General features: G+C 34.5%; 1 protein-coding gene across 4 annotated transcripts in view; it reads left to right on the top strand.

The window, feature by feature from the left end:
* Positions 1–26620, top strand: part of pico — a 112830-nt gene that overhangs the window by 44382 nt on the left and 41828 nt on the right. For 2 of the 4 annotated variants that reach the window (XM_066395259.1, XM_066395257.1), the window contains exon 1: positions 14948–15263. The exons of 1 other annotated variant lie outside the window; for it this stretch is intronic. In XM_066395259.1, the coding sequence (XP_066251356.1) occupies positions 15159–15263 (105 nt within the window). In that variant the 5' untranslated portion in view covers positions 14948–15158. Of the gene's footprint in view, positions 1–6013; positions 6558–14947; positions 15264–26620 lie in introns of those variants that run through there. One more of the 4 variants, XM_066395256.1, reaches the window with a different exon arrangement.

The raw sequence follows: 26620 nt of genomic DNA, 5'->3' as shown, positions 1-26620 counted from the left end.
TCATTTTCCTAACTCCAGTTTTGATTACTTTTTAATCATTTTTAGAATCGAAGAGTAATTTGAAAAAAAATGTCCAGAAGAAAACCAGCGGTGTACCAAAAAACGAAATAATTTTTGAATAACTCTGTACATATTAAAATGCCTATTGAACGTAGCTTTCTTAACCATCAATTTTTTATTTAGAAATACAGGGACGATGGTATTTAACGTCTAAATACAATTAGGATTCTCGGTGACACTCCGTATAGTTTTTCCTTGCCTCAAGGTGTTATTGTCAAAAAATTCCAATAAAATTCATCGAGGACGAGGCGATCCGATACAAAGCAGGTGGTGATTTCTTAAAACTTCGCCCATCAGTCCTGTTTTTCGTGCTAATGCAAGTCAGCAGGCAGATGGCGAGATTTTGAATTCGATGGCAGACCTAATTATTATTCATAATTAATTTTTTCCAAAGGGGACATTCTGATTGCTGCATGTGCTGAATTGGCTCTTTAAATACAGGTGCTCGAATCTGCTTTTTATCGTTTATTATTAGTACATAAGTAAAGTTACTGGCGAAGATTTAATGATGTCGACAATACTGAAAAATTTTAGGATCTCATATTGATTTTATCCATTCAAAATTTCGATGAGAAGTTATTGTTGTTTCATACAATTTCATTAAATTTACCGTTTTAATCTGAAGAGTTTATTCGTTATACTTTAAAGCCCTCATGTATGCACAACATCTGGCCTCAATTCATCGGCCTATTTCATTTCGATTTCTATCGATGGGAACGAAAACCCACCTATAGAGTGCATATAGTCAAGTTAAATAAAGCTATATGATTACATAGACATATTAGGACAGTACTGCCTATTGTGAAGATTTAATGCCAGAGTAAATTGTTACGTGCACTTGAAATGCATAGGTCGTCATGGGTGGAACAAGTCTGGGCAAATATTATTTTACCATGTCGTGAGTAAGATTTGACAATTTACAGTAATGAGACATATTTATGAGGTCTCCGCTAATTGATACATTTAACAAACCCCACGTATTTTATGTAAATATGTGATCCATTTGCATGAGTATATTTACACACATTTGTTGTAACAGTTTACAGAAATTCTTTCACATATCGCCATCAAATTGCATTTCTACTAGTGAAATGAAAACCCAAATTTAGCCCTAAACGATGGCTTTTTTGCTTTCTCTCTTGAACGCCATATGCTCTAAAAATATATATCGAATCTTGGGGTCGTCTTCTTGTCTCAGCCCTGATGGCGGTGTCCATATGGCGTAGGCCTCCAGCTGCCACACGTGCATCATCAAGAAATCGAAGTTAGGGCATGTCGAAACTTCGGCTTAGTAATCGCACAACGGAGTTATCAGGGTAGCTAAGGGCAGGTGGCTCACGTTGGGTGTGGCTCGTGCTCCACATAGGGTGTTCTTACATTACTTTTGGGTCTAAAGGGGCCCACAGACGCAGGGCCAAAAGAATCAGGTCCGCTCGATTGCAGCTCATTTCGCCAGGCCTATCGAGAAAGAAAGAGACATGGCAATAACTGTCAATGTGTGGGCCTTTTCGTTCTAAAACCGTAGAAGTGTGGGCGATATTGTGCCGAATGCTTCAGTTTTGATTAAGTAGCCATTATTCAGCAACATTCAGTTTCACCCTCAGAAACAAAAGATTGCAAGGGGTATTGGCTATTTGATTGTCGGTACCTTGCAAGTTCCCACCTAAACTCAGTAAATAGTTTGTTCTAATAAATTTATTTATATGGTTTTTCTATGCTTTACCCTCTTCTTTTTCCATGCGTAGAGTAAATCATCCAATGTACTTTTAACTATACTTCAATGAAATATAAATTTTCTTTTCGTCTGTTAAAAGAAAATTAGATGGGACAGCAATGTATCAATTGGTCAAGAAGATAAAAAATTCGATCCGAATGTGAGGTATTGCCGGAACTGAGCCTACGGATTTTTATCGTGGCTGTGGATGGCTTAAGGGTATTTTTTACAAGATAAGTTTAAAATTCCAAAGCAAGATTTGAGCATTCAGTCCTTACAGAAAAAATAAACCATTGCAAAAATCGTTATTTTAGTATTCACATTATTGTCGTTAAATAATAGTAGATGAAGTTTTTCGGGAGTGACAATACATTGCATTCGAATTACACACAAAATTTTTAGTACAATGACCACGTGACACCGTGGGTCAAATATTAAATCAATTTATTTACTCGACGCCGCTGACACTCGGGCGTTTCTGGGCGATAGGTCTAACCAGTACCAGCTTTATGGGGCGGAGGGGGGTTCTGAGGTTAGGCGGCGGACTTTCCTGGTCAGTGGTTTTTTTTTTGGGGTTAGGGGGGCGGTGATTAAAAATTTCGCCTAGGGCACCAGACTTACTAAGGCCGGCCTTGTTCCTGACTTTGGTTTATCAATTTCACATCAGTTCCTTACCTACTTCCAAAAAAAAAAAAAACGGTTTCATTTAGTTTACTAGTTTGTCTACGTAGTATATTTGCTACAATATACCTATTCACCGTATGGTGTTTATGTTTTTGACCCTATCTAATAAAACATTTGTCACCTTAACGTACACCATAAGTTTTACGAAAGCTTACAAATTGGGTTTCAGTAAACGAGTAGAAATGACAAGTACAATATTCTAAATCGAATTGGTTAAATTTACACGTTGCAACTATAATCCAAGTTAAATATTTAATAAAAGTGACCTATTGAAATGTATGTAGCATTTAATAAATTAGAATTTTCTAGAATACCTTTTAGGAGTAGAGATGCCCGCATTTTAAAAATATGTTCATCAACACAAGAGCAAGTAATACATTTTCTATTGAAACTACTTATTAGTCAATATAAATTGTCTCACCCAAACTCAAGTCTTCGCAAAGAGTGCAAACTATAAAATATACCATTACCATTATTAATTCGGCGTCCTTTTCTATCACGCTTCATAATATCTATTTATTCTCTTCGTCACGAATCGACGTGCGGTGGGTTGCTCCTATCATTTTTCTGCATGCAAGCTTACCAGAATCATTGGCGTAACATGATTGATTTTCACGTTGTGTCCACAACTATAGATATAATAATATGGCCATTAAGTATTAGATTGAAATAGTATATTAAAATACGAGATGAGTGGGTTCATTTCCTTTCATTCTAGTAATTTTAAGTTTGTCAAAACTTAGATTAACTGCCCTGTGAACGAACAGTTGACGTTTCTGGCCATAATTAAACAATTTTTACTGTTAAATTAAGAGTATTAAATCATACCTAAATAAACTAAAATTTGAGTCAATTAACAAATAAAAAAATGAAGATATTAAAACAAAAATCTCAATTTTATTTTATCAAAAGAGCATCCTATTAAAATTATCTTGACGAAACTCATGGCCAAATAAAACGTTCTAGATGAATGACAGAGTGAGTGGCAAGTGACAGTTATGCGATTAATCTTAAGGTATCCGCATTGTTCTATTTATCCGTTCGTTTTAGAAATGCTATATTTATACACTAAAAATATTTAATTAAAAGTATCAATATTTTTATTTCATTGATACCTCCAAAAAACGTGAATAGGTAAACAGAACACATTCAGTTCTGTCGAATTTGTGAGAAAAAACACTCCTGTACAGAAAATGCAAAATAGCACAAAAAGTTTAGCAATAAAAGATAAATGAAAAACCCGCATATTCACCACAAGTTCACGTGCTGGTTTAAGTCTAAAGCGACTCTAAAATTGAAACTTTGTATGTATAATTTACTCTCGCACCAACGAATTTTACAAAAGTTTAGCTTTGAGCTCAGTTTACTTATCAAATTTGTCATGGGTTTTTGGATAATAAAATTAACTCGAGCCCGGTATCATTGGTCCAACAATCTCTACGTGGCAATTTAAACTACGGCTAGACTTACACTTTTGTCGATCTACTGAGAATATGAGGGTAAGCTAGTTGGATGGGAATTGCTATACGAGGTCTCGAAATATGCAACTGATTACTTCAACTATCTTGATTTTAAAAATGGTTACTAGGTAGAACTATTACACTTCTGTCTCATGAATTCATTTTTTAACGACACGATATTCGAAAAAAATGATTTTAATGTATCTGATGACTGCTTTCTAATGGATCACAGTATTCGCGGTATATGATGTTATCATGGGATATACAGTAGTGAAAAAAAGTATGGAATATTTTTCTAATTTCTGATCATTTCTTTTTGACTTATATATTTTAACCGAATAACATAAATTCTGTTTCCTTCCAATGTATTGATAATATTGATATTAATATTTACCTTTCTATTGATTAATATATTATATATTTATAATATATTTATATATTTTCATTAATATTGACGTGGAAAAAATATGGAACATTCTTTTTTAAATTTTTTGATAAGCGTAGGGTGAACTTAGTTTGAGTTTATAGTTCAACTGATTGATACAGTTTAAAAATCAAAATGTCTAAATCGAAATATTTTTCTTCGGATTTAACAAAAAAGATTGTGGATATGGTGCAGAGTAGAAAGACATAGCGTGAGAGTTTCAAAGTTTAGAGATATCTCAAAATGACATATCAAAAATTATTAATAAATTTCGCACTAATAAAGGTGTGGGAACTCGTCGTAAGACAGGATGTCTTCTTAAAGCCACGCCAAACTTTGATAAATCCATAAAAACAATCTTTTTGCATGATTCACGTAAGACGTGACGATAAATTGTAGAAGAAATTATTGAACAATTTGACATCCAGATTACAAGCCGAGTAATGAGAAATAGTATAATTAATGAAGGTTTAATTGGACGTATTGCTGTGAAAAAATCTTTGCTCTCCAAAAAGAACAGGAAGAATCGCTTGGACTTTGCTCGAAACCATTTAACATGGATTATTGAAAAATAGAACACCATTCTCTGGAGCGATGAAAGTAAATTTATATTATTTGGGTCAGATGGTAGACAGTATGTTCGTAGACCAGTAGGCAAAAAATACAATTTAAAATATCACGTTCGCACTGTAAAATACGGAAGTGGCAATATAATGTTTTGACAATGTTTTTTTCGGTTTGGCGTTGGATCAATCCACAGAATTAAAAGAAAAATGGAAATTAATCGTTTCCAATATCTAGAAGTTTTACAGAATAAAATGTTGCTATTTGCTGAAGAATCTATGCTATTAATTTCGAAACACCAACAAGATAACGATCCCAATTACATCTCAAAGATAGGTGAAGAGTAGTTTTCAAAAAATCATATGAACTTAATCCAGTGGCCTTCACCATCTCTCGATCTTAACCCTATAGAGCATTCCTGGGAAATATTAGATAGTAGAACTAGGAAACAGCGCATTGAAAACAAAGAAGAATTGTGGAAAACAATACAAGAGGAATGGATTCAAATTCCACCTGAAACACTGCAGTCATTAGTCGCTTCTATGCCTAGAAGAAGGTTCCAAATGGTACTAGATGTTAATGGTTATGTGACAAAATACAAAGACATTTATTTTTATTACAACAACAATAAAAATATTCCACACTTTTTTTTTACTAGGTATTTGTATTTTTATACTAAAAAAAATTAATTAATAGAGAGATTGAGTTACTGCTACTTGTACGTTCAGCAAATAAACATTATAGAATAAATTTCATTATTTTTACAATATTCTATGAAGCAGAAAATAAGTATTATTATTTATTTATATATTCCATACTTTTTTCCACTGCTGAACTTAAGATAGATAATTTAAGTCGATTTTAAAACGCGTTTTTTAACGATTCCTTATTGATAAATTTGGCACACCCTGTACTAAGCAAAAGAACAACTTTACAATCTTTTTTTCCAAGAATAAAAAAATCCTTTCTAAAAACTTATTTACTTATTAAATATATCGTTACGCCACTGTCTACAGGTAAGGTGTGCAACTCCTGACAAACCCGAAGGTAACGCTATACCTCAGCGGCTTACAAAATGGTCAAGAGATTTCAGTATTTTAGTTTACCAACGCTGGTTCTTCGTGGAGCAGCTGCCGCTGTTGTTACCTTCCGCGTTTATCTTCGCCATTGAAGATCGAGATATTAGTTTTGATTGACGTTTTATCATTGGCCAGACAACTATAATTTTCTGGTGCACAGTTTTCGTTCGACCCTGTTATTATCGTGAACGTTGCCCTGTTGACAAATACGTTGAGGACAATCAACGATGACAAAGTAGTGATGATTTATGCGCAGTGATCGACATAGCAAAGGGATTCTAGTGCGTGTGGTGTAATGGCCGCTCTTTCCACATTTTTCTAAATTCATTAATAATATCAATTCTCGCTCGAAAATGAAAAGGTTCATATGCCGGGGAAGTTTTAGATCGAGTAAAGTCGTTGATAAAAACGAAGATAATAAAGTGGTGAAATTGAGTGATGCTCCCGAAATTCAACTTGTTAGATCTTCCAGTTTCACCAAAACCGAAAGGTCTAGTTTTAGAAAGATATTTGTGTCCAAATTGCCGGACGCTACTGTGTCCCGGAGGATATCACTGGAATCCGCAAATGAGGTACAAAAACACTTATTTATAGCTGGGTAACAATGCATATAATACTTTTATTATGATGGTAATTCATAATTGTATTTCACATTAGTTTGATTACGTGATATTATGTAAGATGTTACGACATATCTCATAAACAGCACCAGTGTGGGGAGGGCGTCAGGTTGGGCAGCAGGGCGGAGGATTTTTCTGAGCGATGGTTATCTTGAGGGTAAGCGGTGAGTAAAAATTCCGCCAGACTTGCTAAGGCCGGCCCTATCCATAGGAATAATGCGTATTCTTAACAGCTATAAGTACCCCTGGTTTTATACAAATTGTTCTTTCCAGGTAACATAGCCCCTATAAGTAAGTTCTAGTACAGGACTTTCTGTTTCAATGCACAAAATCAGTACGTTCAATGTCGATAGTTTCTCTCCCGATTGAGTTCAAGGCGATTGAAAAAATGTACGGAAAATTCATAAATGTTTATAATTTACAGTCCAAACTGATTGACAATGTCAAGTCAAATCCAAGATAATTTAGAATCGACCTGAGTGAAACCGCTCCAAGTCGTTACAAAATCTTCGATCCCATTTACAGTCTAAGGGATATTTCATTTTTCTCATTTCACTCACAGAGACATTTTACTGACTCCGTGAAATAGAATGACAAAGAATCTTTATACGGGTAAAGATGACAGGCGTAATTTAATTCCATTTATGGAGAATATGTGTTTTTCAGTTATGGTGTTTGTTGTGAACATCACGAGTTATCTTGCAATATATACGTTTATACCGTAGAGAGGAAAAAACAAACAATGTATTCAATGTTTTTTCATCAGACTGATATTTTGCAAATATTTTCGGTTGAAAGTTGTGACCAATTTTACATTTTTCAAAAAATCTCGGGAACCAAAAATTCGGCAACATCGTAATAACGTATTATATAAAAGTCTTCAAAACTAGCAGCTTTTTTGCATTTTCCCGATTTCCTGTTTTAATGCGTCATAAGAAGAACGATCTTATTTAACTCGAGTCCTTTTTGTGAGAGTTCGCTTTGCTCGTTCTGCAGAAATTCACGTTAAATAAATTATGGCTATTAATGGCATTTTAACCAGCATTCTACATCGGCAAAAAGCAAGGATAAAATTGAGGTCAAAATATGACATATCACCGAACATATCACTGAATTCGCAATTAAGCACTCAAACGTTTAAATTTGTTGACAACTGCGAGGAAAAGGGATTCTGGTTTTCTTCTATCTTTTACATTATTCGAAGAAAAAATATGGTTGAAATTCGGTATCCACATACAGCTTAATATTATCCTCGAAACTCTGTGTACTTAATTAATATAACACATCACTCAATAAGTCTCCGGTCTAACTAAGAAAATCATATAGGTCTGTCAACAGTGTTGCCATATATATGTCAGACCGGAGACTTATTGAGAGATGCGTTAAACATATTCTTCAATGTTGGACCTTACCCACGTTTGATCTATTGATCCGCCTGGACACCTTATGTCAATGAACATTTCATTAGCTCGACATGATGCATGAGAGCAGACGAAAAGACAACACAGTTTTGGCCTCAATAGCGTCATTATGCAAATTCCTGATGTGACTCATGAGCGAAATTTTTCTCGGGCCAATGACATAAGAGATAATATAAAATTGTGGTAATTTATTTCGTAACAGCTTTAACTGATGGATAGAATGTATTAGTTAGCATGTCGCAGTAAAATGTGCATATTAATCCTAATTCGTTCTATATTCGGTTGAACATAAAAGGTAAACGTTATTTCATAAGGCTTTATCTAAGAATTGCCTTCACCATTTAAGTGTTATGGTGATTCCCCAAGGCTGATTTTTGAATACTTCCAAAAATGCACTAAAAAATTATTTAAAGGAATAGGATTTATTGGAGTCATTCAGTAATGTTTTCACGACATTGAGGAAATTGCGACTTTAGTATATCACTATGCGCTGATAATGCTACCTCTACTAGAAATGAGCGGGTAATTGAGAACTGTGATTCAGTCACAGTGATTATGTAGTTGCAGTCGCGACTGTCATAAACTGTGATTGCGAGTTTGCGAGACTTAATTCACCGAAACTAGCTTTACTTGAAAACTCTCTGATTACAAAATGGTAAATTATCATTCGTCTACCACTCATGTAATCAAATCGTCCCATGATACTCGTGCAAAAAGTGATTGTTGCAGATAAGTTTAAATTCATGATTCAATACTTATCTATGATTTTTATGTTTTGTAAATACTTCTTGCGAGTAAATAGTAAACGGAAATTATATTTGCTTTGAGATTCACGACCATTTATCAACACAGTACGTTTTCAGGTCTAACACGTGTTACCATAAAAATAATCATAAAATGTTTTACACTTAACAAGGAATCCTTTATATCTAGCCATAAAATCCCTTTTAACAACCCTGAAAAAAAGGTTGGAGTAGGTACCAAGTGGCCCACCCAAAGAACGTCAATTTTCTCATTTACATTCTTTTTTGAGTCTTTCGATAGTGTTGCTTAGCTATTGACCCTTCATAAATTAACCCTAGTGGAAACAGATGACTTTCTAATAGGTCATTATGAGGAAAGTGGTATTTTTGAGCTACAATTTGATATTAAACGAATAATGTTACATCTTCCAACTTCAATTTTGAATATAAGGAAACTTCATGTATTTAAAAGCTTTGCTACCTACACCTTTTAAATAGGAAAAATTACACGAATCCTTTAAATCCTTGAAACAGATAAATATCTACTTCCAAGAAGTGCAGTGCATTAACAGTAAACTCAGAAAGCCGAAGACATCAAAATTAAACAAGTTATGGCCGGATAGTCATTTGAATGATAAAAGAAACCGCCTGGAGTTTATTTAACGCCTTGTAAATAATGCTTGACATGTTCGTAAAAAAGATATAGGTATCTGTACCCTATAGGTTTTGATTTCGAAATATGGACGGAAAAAAGTGAAACGTAAAATATGTGGTGGTTCTTATAACCTTAAATATAATAATAAATCTCCCGAAGAAAGTGTCAATGAAGAGGGAAGAAGTAAAGAAGTTGAAGATGAAAATGTAAAATAAGGCCTGGAGATGTAAAATGTTGGAAATGTGCCAGAGGATGATGATGCAAACGTGTTATCGAGAGATTCTGCTGAACGAGACGCTAGGAGGTAATCGATAAACAAGACTTAAAATGCATAAAGGTGGCACAAAAAATTTCACAAACATCTGTGTCGAACAACTCAAAGAAGATACTGATGAAGGTGATTTCATAGTAGAAAATGAAGTTCGTCAATTTAACAAGATAGTCGAAGATGTTTTCCATAACAAAGGAAATTTTGGTGCAGTTGACGATGAAGTATTAATTTCTGCTTCTAGAGAGTTTGGCTATATAACTTTAGTTTTAATCACCTAGAGAATTTATTTCATGGAATTTGAGTTAAGGAATTCATTTAAATGGCTGCCAAGTTCTAGTAATACTGAAATCTACATGAACAAGTACTTAATAGTTTTACCTGACTTAATTCCTGAATACAAACTTGAACATTCGGAATGAACATCTCCTCACTTTTTACTTTATGTCTTAACTTTATATTAAGAATTCTAATAGATACGTAACGATCGCTCTGAGGAACTACCCAATTCATCTTTACAATTTGATATTCAGAAACTAAGATCTTCTAACCAAATGAAACTCTTCCAGTTACATCATTTTTATTTTGGGTTTGAAACTAATGGGTTAACCAAGTGACTTTTTTTCTAAGAATAAAAAAAGTCATATGTTCTATTAGCTATGTATTTAAACTAACCTTACTGTTAGGTATTTCAGGAGAGTCATTATCGGCTTTGAATGTCCTTTCTATATGAGCCCTATTCGACAATTGAATGGTCTGTGGTGGTTTTTATAATGCGTTCTTTGAAGGCTACTCCCTGGAGGGTTCTCTTGAAACTCTATTGTTCTCTATTTTATAACGATTTGAGCTGGATGGAGTTTAAGACTATCAATCGGAAAATCTATGAAAAACATGTTAGCTGTCAACGTAAATATATAGTTCCAAATAATCAATTAAGCAAATTACTGATTTAATTTATGTGTGAATGAGAAACGAGCGATTCAGTTTATGTTGTTTTAAGAACTTACAGACCGATTAATGCACACGTTAAAGAATTCAGAGCTGCCTCTCTTGGCAACGAAAATCCATAGTTGGCATTCATCTTCTACTAATCGTCATAGTTATTTACCTAACAAGTGCGAAAAGTGATACTTTACCGCATGCTGGTTACAGGCGTCGAGAAACGGGGTACGGTGAGCAATGCGGTAAAGACATTTTGGCACGTGTTAGGTTTTTATGGTTTTCCGTAAGTTTAAGTAAATATTATCTGATTTGATCGAATTTCCACGCATATCAATGTGATGTACCTACAGTAAGTTTTGAGACAGTCATACGCCACAATCTTGTGCATTCATGAAACATGTTCCGGATTACGTTCAGAGCAGAGCTTAGAATGAGCAGCAACAGCAGGATGCAATAAAGAATCGAAAAAAATGGCGACTTCTTTCTGCACAGCACTGCTTTTATAGGTAAGATCCCTTGGCACTCTCAATGTAAAGTTAAATTATTAGTAACACAGGACCGTGTTTAGTTCAAGCCATCACATTCGTGGGCTGTGGGTGCCTCACACTCATACTGATGAACTTTGGTCGGTCGTTGAAAGGAAGTTGTTGGACTTTATTGTTTTCTAATAGGCGGATGTCGATAATATAGGGTTGTTTGCAGAGGTATACGACACGAGTAAATTTGATATTTTATTTAATTGGGCATTCCCATGAACTTGCTATCATTCTCTAGATTTCGCCTCACATTGTGCAAATACTTTTAAAGCCTGACAGAGTTAAATTTCTCCAAATACGCAATATTTTTGAGAAGATTAATAAATAAACACGTTGAAGGCAATCATTAAGCGGAGGTTTAGTGAAGGACAACACAAAGGAATTTTTGGGGTTCTGATATAGAGTTTTAAGAGCCTATTGACAGCCCGTCTCGCACAGGCTTAAGATACTTCTTACACCCACTTCCCTCTATGTACATTGAACTTTAAAACGTATACCGAAGAATGAGCGCGAGTTCCCCTTAAAATTTCAGTAGTCCACCCGCGCCCTCCCCAAGCATTCGACAGGACCGTATTCAGTTAATGATGTAGTACAAAAAATATGCATATTTTTCTGTAAAAATTTTTTATGTAACTTAGCTGAGAAGTGACTATTTTGTACACAGGGTAACGTGTAATTTCAAATGTCACCTTTAAAAGTTGCGCCTTCATTAAAAAAAGAGGAGGTCACGTTATTCGTTTGATCAGCGTTAACTTTGATATGCCCAAACATTTCTTTGCTTCACTCTATACAGGTTTTATTGAATTTGTTCAAATTTTTGCGACCTCACATTAAGTAGTAGCTTGATATAAACATACTTTCTATATGCATGAGGGTCATGTTCCAGGATTTCATCATCTCTCGGGATTACCATGCACCAATAGCACGAAAATACAATTACATGGTACACTGCAAGGACGCAAAAGAATATTGTCAATAATTTAATAGCCAAGTTACATAAATCCTTGAAATCTGTTCGTAGACAAATAAATTTGATTCACTGTAGCGTGAAGGTCTTTTGTCAGGAATTAAAATGTCGTACATGATGGCGCTAGTGCTTGTAATCTAATAATTATACTGGTAATGTCAAAGAACCACATATTGGAACAAGATTTATTTTTTAGCGTTAATAGATTAAAGTATCACATTTCTTTTTGTGGTGAATGTATACTGGAAAGATATCTGTCCGATAAAAGAAACACTTAATAAAAATATAAATATTTTTTACGAAGTACTTTTTTGTCTATACATTGAAGTGGTGGATCTATTCATGACTCTACACTACGTTTCACATTAAGTTGTTAGTTTAAATGTATCAAAAACAGTCTTCCGTGAGGTATAAAATCTACAAAGACAAGAAGACTTATAACAGAGTAGTTACCTTCCATCTTCCGCATGTCTCAACATAATTACTTGTAACGTAATCGCTCTGTATTTTAATGCGGTCTTCTAATAAGGCAAACGTCATTTAGACTAATTAAAAGTGTCCTTGCGCAATAATTAACGCAAACTTAGGCCAATGCGATATCTCATTAATTAATAATGGGAAATGAAACATTCTTAATGAACCGAACATCAATTTATGGAAAATGTCGTCAAAAGTTTTTTCGTGTTCCATTCCGGACCTACCTTTGGATTATTCATTAAGACGTTGGGCAATGGTTGAATCGTCCCTGTGGCTGGGCAGGCAGGTGCCATCTCTAAGCGAGTGACGCTCACAGATCAGGACAATCATAATCAAGTCACCGGACCAAGTGTCTACTTTCAAAAATTGAAGTCCCAGAAAACTGATACTATTGGTTTCAAGATCTTGAAGGAAGTTCGTCGGTTCGCCCCTCTCAAGAACAACGAGAAATGTATGATGGGAGAGAGAAGCTTAGTTACTTGATGTTTCGTCCTAGGCGTACCTTTAAACTCGTCAGTAATCCCCATATTCGATAGATTATCTTACTTATTATCTGATTAGACTTATCATGAATGGGCGTGAAACTGCAGTTGCACCATGACCTAACATATTGATTGTGTCTCACTGTCTATTACTCTTAACCTAACAGATTCAGGTTCGTAAGGAAATCGATTATCCGTAAGTGAAACTTTGTAGATGTCCCCCGTATTCATAGTTGTGCCGTGAAGCTCCTTCAGCCCTCAAGGCCGCCCTAGGGAGTTAATTCCGTTTCATAGACACTTCGTCGCCCTTAAGGGTTCGTTATTGAAGCAAAAATTTTGAGTTAGGATGAAAAGTGCCTTGATGGTTCCTCGAAATCGAAATTATAGACAGTATTGACAAAGATTTTTAACAAGAGAGCGTTTATGATATGGATTTAGCAAATTATTTTCGTGATTTTGTTGATCTTGCTAAACTCATTAGTAATAATACGATTCATTTTCGTTTGCGTGTATACCTACCTTACGGAATGCAAAAAATAGAGATGCTGAACGTCCCGGTTTTCTGATAGCTTCCACTGCATGTGGGGGTCTTTCTACATTTGTTCCGCTGGCAACAGCTTGGGGATGAAAAGACCTTGTTGAAACCAATAATGACTAACCTCAACTAACCTGGACAGCACTACAGGAAAATTCAGGAGTGTTTGTGCGTTTGCCTGTTTTGGGAAACCCAGAAGTAGTCGGATGGAGTGAGCTCCTTTTTTACCGATTGTTTAAATGTATACGCCTTCCCCCACTTTGCTTCTTACAAGCGAAGAGTATTTCTTTAAAGTTTTTTTTAGCGTTCACTTAATATAAAGCGCCTATTGCGCCTTAATGGTTGTCTTCTAGTAGGTGTAGGTTTGCTACTTTTCTAAACGAGGTTCTGTTTAGGTCTTCAGGACCGACAATTGTCCTCACAGCTGACCTCTCCTTGTGTACACCGCCATGGCAGTTTTTATTTGTTGCTTGCTTAACCTTAACTTATAAGGTATTAGGATCTCTCATACGATGGTGCCCCGTCAGGTATTCCTTGGAATATGCTATACATCTTTGGAGCTTCGCTTTCATCAAGAAACTCAAGTCCCACGAATGGTGAATCTACAACTCCCCTGGGAAGGGTGTCGACAACTTTATTATTCTTGAGTCCCTATGACCTGGTGGCCATATCAAGAAAGCATTTAGAGTACTCTGAGAGTTCCAAACCATTTTGGAGACATATCGCATTTCTATTACGTGTATCTCTACTTGGCAAACTGGGTGAATCATTCTAGTTTGCCACCAAGTGTAGTTTGCTCATTGCATTTCTGTATTTCGTAACCTCCATCCCTCTCTGGTAGGAAGTAGACTATATGGACTTTGTCCCTTGAGTATTTTGCCTTTATAGCCGCTTTCTTGAGTCACATATCTTGCCGATCCAAAAGAATCTGCGGAAGGGATAGGGGAGTTACCAAAACTTGCGCATTCGGCACTACTATACTATAATAAGTATAATTTGCAAAATGTAGTTGAGGCTTTAGATGAGCATTTATAACGAGGGTTATATTATTTATCCAACAATGTATTTACATATTTCATCATCAATCACTCATAGTTTAAGTGATACCAGCAACAATGACATTCCAAACGAACAGATCCATAACAATGCGCATCTCACAAATATGCACTATTATAAATCCAACTTGCATTCGGATTAATCACAGAAAGAAAATCCAACAGCAGATAATAATTTAACCTCCGCCACTGGTTCGACAATCAACTGTTCTGTATATGTGTAGTGTGCCTTACTGTTCTTATGCAGCCTCAGACTTTGAATTTTAGTTGCCTCTAGTTGGCTGTGCAGCGCAAACAAATGACGATAAAACATGTGCCAGTCGGTCCACGGGATGCTACGATCTTATTTCAGTTTTTCGTGAGTTCGATAAAGTTTTGAAAGTTTCACGGATTACATATCATCGTTCGTGAGTGGTTATTTGAGTTATTTTGTTTATCTGGGAGTAATAGTCGATGATATCCAACGTTAGAGATGTCTTGGATTCGGAGGGCATCAGATCCAATCAAATTTTCCAAAAAACTAACTGGATACGAATTTGCTGAAGAGGACTCTGGATCAATTTGTTCAGATGATTCGGTGTGTATGATAATATATATGTCAAGTTGGATAAATGTGAATATCTTTGTGCTATTGAGTTCGTGCTTTGGAATTTCAGCGATTAACCTCGACTTAAGGTCAAAGTGCAAATAAAGGGCGAACATTAAAGAAAAACTTCGCGGTAGGCGGTGACTGTAAACGTATGGCGTTGATTAAGCCATTTGATATTTACCAACAAGCATGTGAGGAACAATTCTTGAAATGAATTTGTCCGTCTTTTTAATGCCCACCCTTTATGTTTGCATCAGTCATTAAACCATCAGCACTCAAATAAAATGGATGCGAATATTAAAATGACAAAATGAAGGAAATAAGTTGTGTAATGTTTCAAAGGCGATGAAATACGGGGTATCCCCGAAAAGACTGTAAAACGCATGATCGAAAATTCCTTTACCAAAAATGAGGCGTTTTAGGCAAACTTACCTTCGATGTTTCTTTGTTTTACCATTACGGAGCGCTAAAATTCTCAAATTAATAATAGTTTTTTTCGAAATAATTGCCAAACGCGCTTGTCGATTTTCACTCATTTTGGAACTACAAGATACTACGTAAATGAGTGTCTTTTGACGTAAGCGAGACCTTTTTTTGATATGTGGACATATTGAAAGTACGAATGACATTAATTGTTTCTTGACTATTAGCCGATTTTATAGGGAAACTTTTTGCTTCTTGTAAAATTTTCGTCAGACATACAATTTTCCTACAGAAAAAAAATTTACGATGTATTGTAATTCATCATTGTTGTGAAAACAATATTAAAAAAAGCCCAACACTATGCCCAAAGTACACATGAATTTTAGCAAATTAACTTATTTATGTATGTAGGAAAGTGGTCAACATTTTGTACATTTGTTAGAAGGATTAAATTGAGTTGGCAGTTATTTAAAATTAAAACTCTTCATGTTTTCGTTCCAACTAGACCACAATAGTGAATTAGAAGGTATCATAAATAATTTTTTTGCAAAGAAATTGTATGTTTGTATGTTTTGAGAGTAGTAGCCACACCAAATTTTAACAAAATGATTTATTTCATAGCTCTATGAACTGTATTGCAAAGATTGAGAACCATTTTCATAGAATTCTCTGTACATGTTACCACGCCCTGCAAAATATAACTTTTATCCTTATTATTTTGTCGATTTTGTTCGGTAGTCTCGATAAAATAATTGTTATGACATAGATACTATCTTTCGTACTAACATCGAACTTCTGTTAATTGCTCGGATTGAAGAATAGGTATTTGCATAACAATGATTTATTAAACTCAATATCATTTCAATGGACTTTGCTCGTACTTTAGATCTAGACACAAATAATAGCGCTCACTAAGGAAACAATAATCATAAAATTTACACATCAACAGTAGACTTTGAGTTATTGGAATGGTTGATAAATTTACATGCGTATGTTGCGGGAGTTATGAGAGTTTTCAATCCTCTTCCCAACTTTTGAAGACTTAGTTCGGTTTTGCAAACTGGGCCTAAAGCACTTACATTTAACTAAAGAAAATAACTAACGATGCATTGAGTATATGAATGTCTCAGAAATTCATAGAAACTTTTAAGTCACATGGAAAACTCAAAGGAAAATTTGAGAATTTATAAAAGAGTTTTTCTTAATTTAAAAATTACGTTTATATTGGTAATCGAGCAGTATATCTGTGATGGCAGTAAATGAATCTAAACCATGAGTATCAATTACTTATCCACAGGCTTATCCATTCTAATTAATTATAAATGACAAAATGATTTATCTATTACACTCAAAGTTAATGAATACTTCATCCTCTATCCTTCTACTGTGCGAACTTGACAATATTTTCGTTTTTTAATTGTAGAAAAAGTATACTAAGGATCATTTTTGCTAACATTTAAAAAGGAAAGCCGGCTTACTTTTCTAAGCATTTGTTTCTCCGACTATAGAGTACTTCCAATGGGTACTCGATTTATCAGATTCATCTTATCGATGCCCGATTCTCTTTTAGTTCGTGTACCAATCACTGTTAATTAGCTATTGTGCAATTCATTGTAATGCATTCCAAAGGTCGTCAACAAAGGCTCATTTAATATTTTGATAGGCGTTTCACAGAAAAAAACTATTAAAAACAAATCCCATATGGTGGTGAAAAGGAGGTTTAAGCATACGGCATGAGTAAGCACAAATTTTAAATTTCAAAATGGATTAGTCTTGTCGCTTTGGGTTTGAAGAAGAGAGAATTAAATGGATTTAATTTTTCAATGTTTAAAAGTAGGCACTAAATGTGCATCGTGTGTAAATAATCTGGAGTAACTGTTAATCCCTAGCAATTGTACCTTAGTTACAGGATGTGAGGACCTAGCAAACTGAAATTAATCAGGATTGGGGTTTTACGTGGAATGATAAATCTTTATAAAAATATTTTTGCGTCTAAGGAAGGTATAATTGTAATAGCATTTTAATGAAATTACATGAAACAGCGAAAGTGGCAATAACTCCTCTTACATGTAAAATATGCATCTAGTAGATGGGATACGTAAACTGTTTTTAACTGCAGTTGGATCTACAGTAGAAGATATTGGATTATTATACGTATAAGATAATACATAATAAGATTATAAATATAAAAAGCGTTCAGAAGCTTAAGACTTTAACACTTCCTAAATCTGACAAAATCCAAATATCAACAACAAATTCTTAGACGTCATCAAACATTATTGTAAATTTAATAACCCAAAAACTATCGTAGATTTGAAAAATATCCTTTGAGGAGGGTCTGGAATATTGGTATAAACATAAAATAAAAATTAATGAAGAAAAACTGTATTGTAAAATAAAAATATTCTCAGGAATCTGAGACTTCCTTGAAGTTGATAGGATTCACAAAAACATGTGTGCCGTATCGGCACACACGTTTAACACATCGGCACACAGATTGAAACATTATCTGTTAAAAAAAAAGTGCCGCTCATCTTAGGGCCTTAGCCTTAGGGCCTTAGCAAGTATAGCGCCCTGGGCGAAATTTTTAATCACCGCCCCTCTACCACCAAAAAAAAAATCGACGACCATCCTCTAAATCTAAAAAAACATTTTAATTCATCTTATCTCAGGCTTGGACGAGTTTTAGTAGGTACCAAATTGTTATATCATCATAATTAACTAAATGGATGATTCGCATCAAATATGCCCTGTAAAATAATAAATAATAGGCCTGTGGGAGAGCTTAGAATGGGTCGAGGTTAAAAGCGAAAATACACTAACACACTTTCTGTATGAAGTTATTACATGATCCAACATTAATGTGTCGTGCCGTGACTGCTTATGGAAAAGAGCTTCCTGTTTAGAAATAATTATAGCATGCCTAGATAAAAACCGGTGTTTGATTAGAATAGAATATTTTAATGGTTGCATTTCTTGTATGTGAGAGCTTGAAATGTACGGATTTTATATACACATCTTGATGGTGACCAAAATTCCGATTTATATGTATAAGAAATTTGAAATTTAATTAACAAAAACAGACTGTGCTAGACCACAGGCTCCAAGTAGCACAATATATCGGAATTAATTTGAATAAACAGGAGACTACGTAGTAGTATAATAAACCTCTTACAACACTAGTCCATTTTTATGAAAGCAAAAACTGCATTATAATAACAGCTTTCTAAAATAATTCTATAAGCAATTTCATAGGTGGCTGCTAAACAAGATCAAACAATTTCTTGACCGAATCCTTGAACTGGATAGGTTTAATATTATATATAGAAAGGTATAATAATAACTACTACACCTTAACATTCAAAGCTAGTAAGACAGATATCAAGATAGAGGATTGGCACAATTAATTAAATATAACAACTACATCTTGCATTTCAGGTATTAGATTGATTTCGCAGCAAGAAGTTTAGTCTGAATGATAGATATTTGATAGACGTCTTGTTGCATTATTATTGTCCGTCTAAATGGAAGAAACTCATGAGGAAAATCCTCTGTTTACTGCAATTCTTATTTAGGACGAATGTCATGCCGCAAGATTGGCATTTGAATGACAGAAATGCACTTAATAAGTTTGATTTCGTAGGAGCTTGCTCTCTATTGCAATGAAAAATAATAAAATTGTTCTGTTATTTTTTGTATTTGATCGTAGTTGATAGTAGGAAAAATAACGATATTCTCTCAGCCACGACGAAAAGAGCTAAGAGTAGTAAAATAGGAGTTTCAAAGAATTGTTAGAAAAAGAATTTCAATACTACTAATCTTCGACACTATTCAGATAAATGATTGATGTTTAATAATTGTACCGAATTTAATCTATTTATTTTTAAATTTTAGTTTCTATGTTATTGATAATTCTAAATATTATATCAAACACGTGTGAACGTGTGTTTACTGCACTAGAATGCTGACCGAAACAATCTTCGAGTCGGTTAGTAACCGTAATAGGAGTGTGGAAAAGTATCACTTTTCGCACATTTTAGCGAATAGTACATTGCGTTACAACATACCTAGCTTTCGAGTGGTGTACAGTTCTAAATTTTGTAGCTTTTCAAATGTGACTAGTTTATACCACTAAATTGGAAATTGGCTTGGTTATTATTACTTAATAGTCAGGTATTCTAACAAAAAATGTTTAGAGATTTGATTTTAGATTTGATACTATTTTCGAGAAAACTGGTGAACAATACGTACTTGCATCAACAATTTTACCACACAGTTATCTCAATGTCATGTACATAAATTCAACACATTTAGTGTAAATTGGCGAACACATAATAGCTTTATGACTAATTTACGCTTTTCGTTGGTTTGAACAATGTTGGTTATTTTATGTGGAATGTTGATTATGTTCAGAAAATGTGTTCTTGATACTCTCTGGCGGGATGCATGGCGCCCAAATAAATATTCACTAATATTCGTTCACATTTTAGATAATTGGGTAGTAATGCTCTATCATTGTAACATTATATCTACGTAATGTATATGTTTGGCTGTTTTAGGGAAAATAATAATGAGCTCAATAGAATAAAATATCAGATTATTACAGCACTCAAGGGAATCTTACGAATATTGGTTGTTGATATTCTGATCAGTTCTAAAGTGTGATGTATCTTCTATTTTATTATATGCACAACACGTATAACAATTCTGTAGTTCCGCTTAAATAACATTAAGTTATTAACAGTCTATTTTCTTTTGGAGGTATGTAAATTTTGTTTTCAGTCTTTATACAATGCTAGCAATATCTTTTACATAAAACTGTATTATATACTCGTAAAGTTTGAGATTTTATTGCTAGAGTTTGAAGACATATCATCTTTGGAACGATTGCATTGGGATGAATAAATTTTGCACTGGGGACAATATTATTGAATTTATGGGAAAACTTAAATCCGATTCAGCAAAATATTCCAAATTAATCGTATATGCATAAGCACTTGCATAAATATAATGGACAGTTTTAATACGAATTTATGTGAAAGCCTCTCAAGTTGGAAAATTAATGAATTAACATTCAGCGAAGCAGTCGGCAATTAAGAATTGGAAATATTGCAAATTTTCCTATTACTACAAGTTTGTTCAAGACCCTTGTCCAAAGGTACAAATTACTACCGGTTCTGGAACCCGTCAATATTTCTCCCATTCCTCCTAAGGAAGTAATCAATTTTCTGTGGCTACTGTCAACTAACACCAAAATACCCTTGACCATGTTTTTTTACTCATTATTTTCTAACAAATGACTCATCCCGGTGACCAACAAAAGGCAACGAAGGATTTTTTCTTGATTAGCATATTTTGGAGCTTTAAAAAAGTCTGCATTTGCATGTCTGTGTTTAAATAGAATATATCTATGCAAAAGCGACTGCTATAATGATTATTCAATTTTGTTTTGATTCTCCTTATAGATTTATTACCAAAAAACCAGCACGCAATTAAAATACCTTCCTCTTTACTTCTATAAATTAAATTAACAGCTGCGACTATCAATTCCGAACAATATTTATCACTCTAATGACTTTTATGTTGCAGCTACTGAGTTCTCCATTATTTTTATTATAAAATCAATAGATCTTCCCTTAGCACCTAGACAACCCATTAATCTTCTTAAAACAAACACCATCCCAACTTTTAGTCATTTCAGGCTATTTTAGTCATAGTGTATAATTTGGAGTCGTCAGATCACGGTCCATTACTGGCATTTTTCACATTCTTCAGACTTATGTTTTGAATCTCTATTTTTTAAGTATGATTTATTAAGGATTACTAATACGTACAAAGTTAGTGCAACATGGTTGTAATTAGGACTTTAAAATAAACCTTTTCAGCATGGAAATGTGGTTTCTGACACAAGTTAATTGACTTAAGAGTAACGGGAAAGTGTAAATATTTTCCCATCAAGCTGGGCATATTTCTAGAAATAATAGTAGTTAATTTTAAATACTGATAATTTACCCTGCTCAGCAAATTAATGTTTTATCTATAGCCTTAAACGCTATTTAATAAGCATCCAACTACCGAAAGTGAATACATAACTTCCGGTGACTGATATCGTTAACTGTGTGTGGCCTTTTACGGAAATGTGATGTAAAATAGTCATTCATATCTTACGGTTGTCTTATCTCCTCTTGTGAAATGGTCGTTTTTACATGCTTTGCTTTATTTACCCATTTATTTTGTTCTGATATCAAATCTCCTTCAGATGGCTCGATTGCATGAGAGCGGTAAAGAAATATGAGAGATTGTTTGGAGAAAACATGAGTCGTCGGGAATATTGATTTTACTGAAACATATTTTTGAGTGTATGCTGTACATATTATATTACTGAATTTTCCTTCTGCCTGCGGTGCTTAAGGCCTTGAGGCGTTAACTAAATATCTACAGTTGATTATCGGGTTTATACGAATAAAATACCTGTTACAGGTATTATACATAATTTAATACGTATTGTTAGGTGTTAATTAGTACCTGTAATAGGTATTAAATTATTAATTGGGCCTGATAAGAATAGTATGAAATAATGAATAACGAATATTTTCAATTAAAAAGGTCTGCGGGCGAAAAGTCGGCGGAATAAAAACATCAAAAATATTTTCCAAATAGTCCAAAAGTTAATAGGGGTTTGCCTGCTGCGGCCTAAATAACCGTATGCATGTATGCAAAGTGCATGGTCAACATTTTAGGGCAGTCGCTCTACTATAGCACAGCTTTCCTGGGAAACCCCAGCTTTAGTGTGTGTATAAATGACTCACAGATGGATGTGAAAATGTACATGTAAACCCACTTTGAAACCACAGAACACGTATAATCCTAGAAAGTTCACTTGACATCCGAATACGTCCGAGATAACCCGACTGTCCCTACTTCTTACCTCGCGCACCCGCTAAAAACAGCGAACGCCAAAACTTTATATGCTTTTTTCACGAACCTATATTAATCACCTAATGGGCGTTTAACTTTGTTATTGTTCCAACCACCCAAATACGTCCTTGATCACTCGACTGCCCCCTCCTTTTGCCAGGAGCTTCCTCTTGGAAGCAGTCAGAGGATGCTTCCAGAGCCCAGAATTATGTACGGTTGACTTTTTTGAAATGAATTGTCGTTTTGTATTGCGTGATCGTTAAGGGTAAGGCGGTTGCTTGTGAATGGTTGGGTGTAGAAAGGCGTTTAAAAAGGAAGGTTTGGGCTTTCCAACGCTACCCCTCAGAAGCTGGTCAGGTTATGGGTTCAAAGCAGATGCATGCTAAATTCGAAGTTTGTCTTGTGCAAAAATGCAGTTTGCTAAACATGACCAGTTCGCGCTTTTCTGAGGTCTTCGGATGGTGTGCGGTTTAGTACAAGTAAATGAAAAAGAGCTTCCAAGTTTACATTAATTTGAGCAGAAATTTCAGAATTTGGTGCAAACAAGCTTTAGTGCTATTTTCTCAACGGAAGAAGGCTAATTATTAGTCATATTACACTCAAAAACTTTGCTAAGTTTATTTTTAGTAATTTTATCCTTATCATGCTTAAAACTGTAACGTGTAATTCAAAGGGCGTATATTTCTGTAATCTTATTCAATTTTTCTGACGGGATATTTCATAGTAAACAATATTGCAAAAGAATTATTGTAGTCGTTTATCCCATGTTCGTGCTTCTTCGTAAATTCACGTTTTCCAGTATTAATATATGAGCATTATCATATTCATAAACACTCAAAATTCCCCCCTTAGAACGCCGGACCCTTGTTTGATCAATCGACTCCATTTTGTCAACCCTCATGTCGACGAGTTTCAAACAAAAGAGTTAATAGCTTTTTCGTCTCGATTTTAGTCATTAGATAGTAGCTATTATGTACTACATTCTTGGCAATTGAAAGCCTCTTTTTACAGTAATCTAACGATGTTTATGACTAACTTACATCATTATTTCTAATAAAACTATTTACTTTGTGGGACACGAAATATGGTGGTTATCTCTATCTATACGGTCGCCGGATAAACATCAACTCTTCAATATGTACTTCACGTTGTGGGGGAATTTAATAGCAGAATTAATGAATTGCGTACTTCAGCAGCAAATGAATTATTGAAATTTAAATTCTCCCTCATCTCTAACGCTTTCGGCATCAAAGGATAGGATTTCGTGTATGCTCTAAAAATACTTTTCTTTTTGAAAATGAAAAATTTGTCCATGCAATTGCCAACGTTTTGGAAACGATTTCAAATGTTGAAATTTATGCGGGTTGCCATGCTGATCTGAAATTCGCTTATAGGTCGATTTTGAAAATTAAAGCCAGCGCTGTCAAAGCATCACATTCAAGTGGTTCGGTTGAATTGAAAACTGGCTTACGAGGCAAAATTTAAAATCAGAACTTTTACAACTTGCATGGAAACGTGCAGTTATTTTCCTATAATATAACACGACGACACTTAAATGTTTCATTTTTTTTATAAGTCGCTTGTTTGATATTGATTTAGATATTTCCCGAATTAATCATATAACATTTCTAAGTGTCAATGACGTTAATTTATCTGAACGCATTAAATCTTTTAGATGCGATCAACTTCCATGTCTAATAACTGGTTGGTGGTTTTAATTATAATGCATCAGCTAAACGACGACTTTTTCCTTCGCGCCTATTGATCTTTTAAAGTTTATTAGTTCATGGCTTCTGCAATATGCCAGCGAACATGTGGACACCACAAGATAATAAAAGCTACAAGAGCGCTATAAATAGAGAGAAGGCAAAATGTGCTTCTGCTTCAAATAATTATTTTTACCAGACAGACCCTCTGTATTTTCGTAGCGATACATGGAGCATACGGGCACACTGAAATCTCATATTAATCAACAGACTTTAAATTACTTAATGCATTTTTCTGCTTCCTTTTTGTATTGGACTAAAAATAAAGTTATGTAATGCGTTTTGTAGATAGATCTTTTAAGTAAAAATATGATAGCTAAGGTTGGCTAAAACGTTTCGTACATTTCAAGGAAACCACAAATACGCAGGAAAAGAAGGGCATTATCTTTCCAATTTCTTCAATAGATTATTAAGATTTATAAAATAGTGGTTTCGACCCCTCTATTTGAACTTTTAAATCAAAATTTCTAAAAGATGTATCTTCCAAGAATGCCAACACATCTCATGATTGATCACAATATTTGTAATATATATGTTAGTATCCATTAAAATGCTTTAAATCCGATACTCGGGGCAGACGAATAAATCCGTTTCGTGAGGGGCCATTGTTTAAGTCGCCCTATATCTAATCGAATAAACGAGGCGCTTTACCCCTGCTGCACCCAGCGATGAGTCACCACTAAAAGCTTTCCGTTGCTGCTGCTTCAATGCAGTTTCAATATCGGATGACGATTTTTGGCTACCCTTTGTATGGTTATCGCACGATCGATTAAATTTTCTTAAACCAGCTGGTTTTTATGTTAATATGAAGAAAATATCCAAAAGAAACCAGTTAGTTTCCTAACCAGTGCGGAAAGTGATTTTTTATCGCCTGCTGCTCGCGTACGACGACAAAGACTAAATTGATTTAAAAAGTTGATCAAATTTGCTTGATCATATAATCGATTAGCTCGTTTAATTGGAAATAAAAATCTGACCAATTTCTCCAAGACCAAGCTCTATTTCATCGTGGCACTGGCATTTAGTTAAATATTTTCCTCTGTTGGAAATTTACAACCCCAGTTTTATGCAATTTATAGCGTTGAACTGTAGACCGGTGGTCTGTATAAATCACTGGTGTATGACCTAATATCTCGCCTAAAATCGGCACTGCGAAGAAAGGGATATGGCAATATAAAATAAATGATATTTACTACGAAAATTTGCAATGACTTGCATAACATTTCGAGTGAAGCATACGAAATAATGCTGCCCAAGGCCTTTAGTCATTTCCACCATTGCCAGGTTTCACACAACCGTTATATTACCCAAAGCTTTAGTCCCCGTGGTCTTATTCCGAAAGCAGATGCTGAGTGGAAATAAAACAAATTTTGCCCTTAGAGGCAAAACGTGTTTTATTTCCGGGGCCATTATTGTTGTAAAATGCAACATCCGCATTACGATACCACACCTCATCTTTTAAAATGACGTTGAGTTGTTCTGTTTTCAATGAGCTCTTTCTGTAAACAGATGTTCAGTGCTCTTATATGGGACATGTTAGTAGAACGTGATTGTCATTCGTTGTGTGGTCTAAATAACATGTGTTAACCATGCCAAATGGGGTGAAAGCAAAATAATTATTATGGTTTGCATAGGTAATTTTTGCTCCATTGTCACCTAGTAGTGCCGAAACTTGTAATGTTCGTCAATTTGCTTTCATATACAGGGTGGTCCTTAATTAATGGGACACAGAGCATAGGCGGATTCTTGGTGTAAAAATAATCCCACAGTTTTTAAAATTTCTATTCGACAATGAAGTTTTTGGTCGCAGAAAACGATACAATAAAATTGTTTTTTTTTACACTTCTTCGGTGTAAACATATTTTTTATCAGCTCTGTAACTCATAAAAAATTAGACACAAGAATAGGAACATTTATAATAGAATTCACCCCCTTTTAATTGAGATATTTAGGGTTTCAAAGTATTTCTGCTTCTAGTAGTTCTACTATAGAATGTCGAATTTTGGACAGACAGTATCACAGGGAAACATTGTTCTTTGCAAAGCTGCATTTTCTTTCCTGCATAACTCAGAAACAATAAGAGATATAGAGAATTACTAAAAATTACTCCCTTTGATCACGGTTTCTAAAAGCCTACACATATGCAGGATCTTTCATTCAAGAATTCGACATTCTGAATATCGAATTTCAGTAGCAAAATTACGTTTTTTATAATTATTAAATTTAAGTAGCGAAATT

Source organism: Euwallacea similis, chromosome 11, assembly GCF_039881205.1.
Source record: "Euwallacea similis isolate ESF13 chromosome 11, ESF131.1, whole genome shotgun sequence".
NCBI lineage: Eukaryota > Metazoa > Arthropoda > Insecta > Coleoptera > Curculionidae > Euwallacea > Euwallacea similis.
Note: the sequence above shows the minus strand (reverse complement) of the source record. Positions and strands in the feature narration are given on the sequence as shown.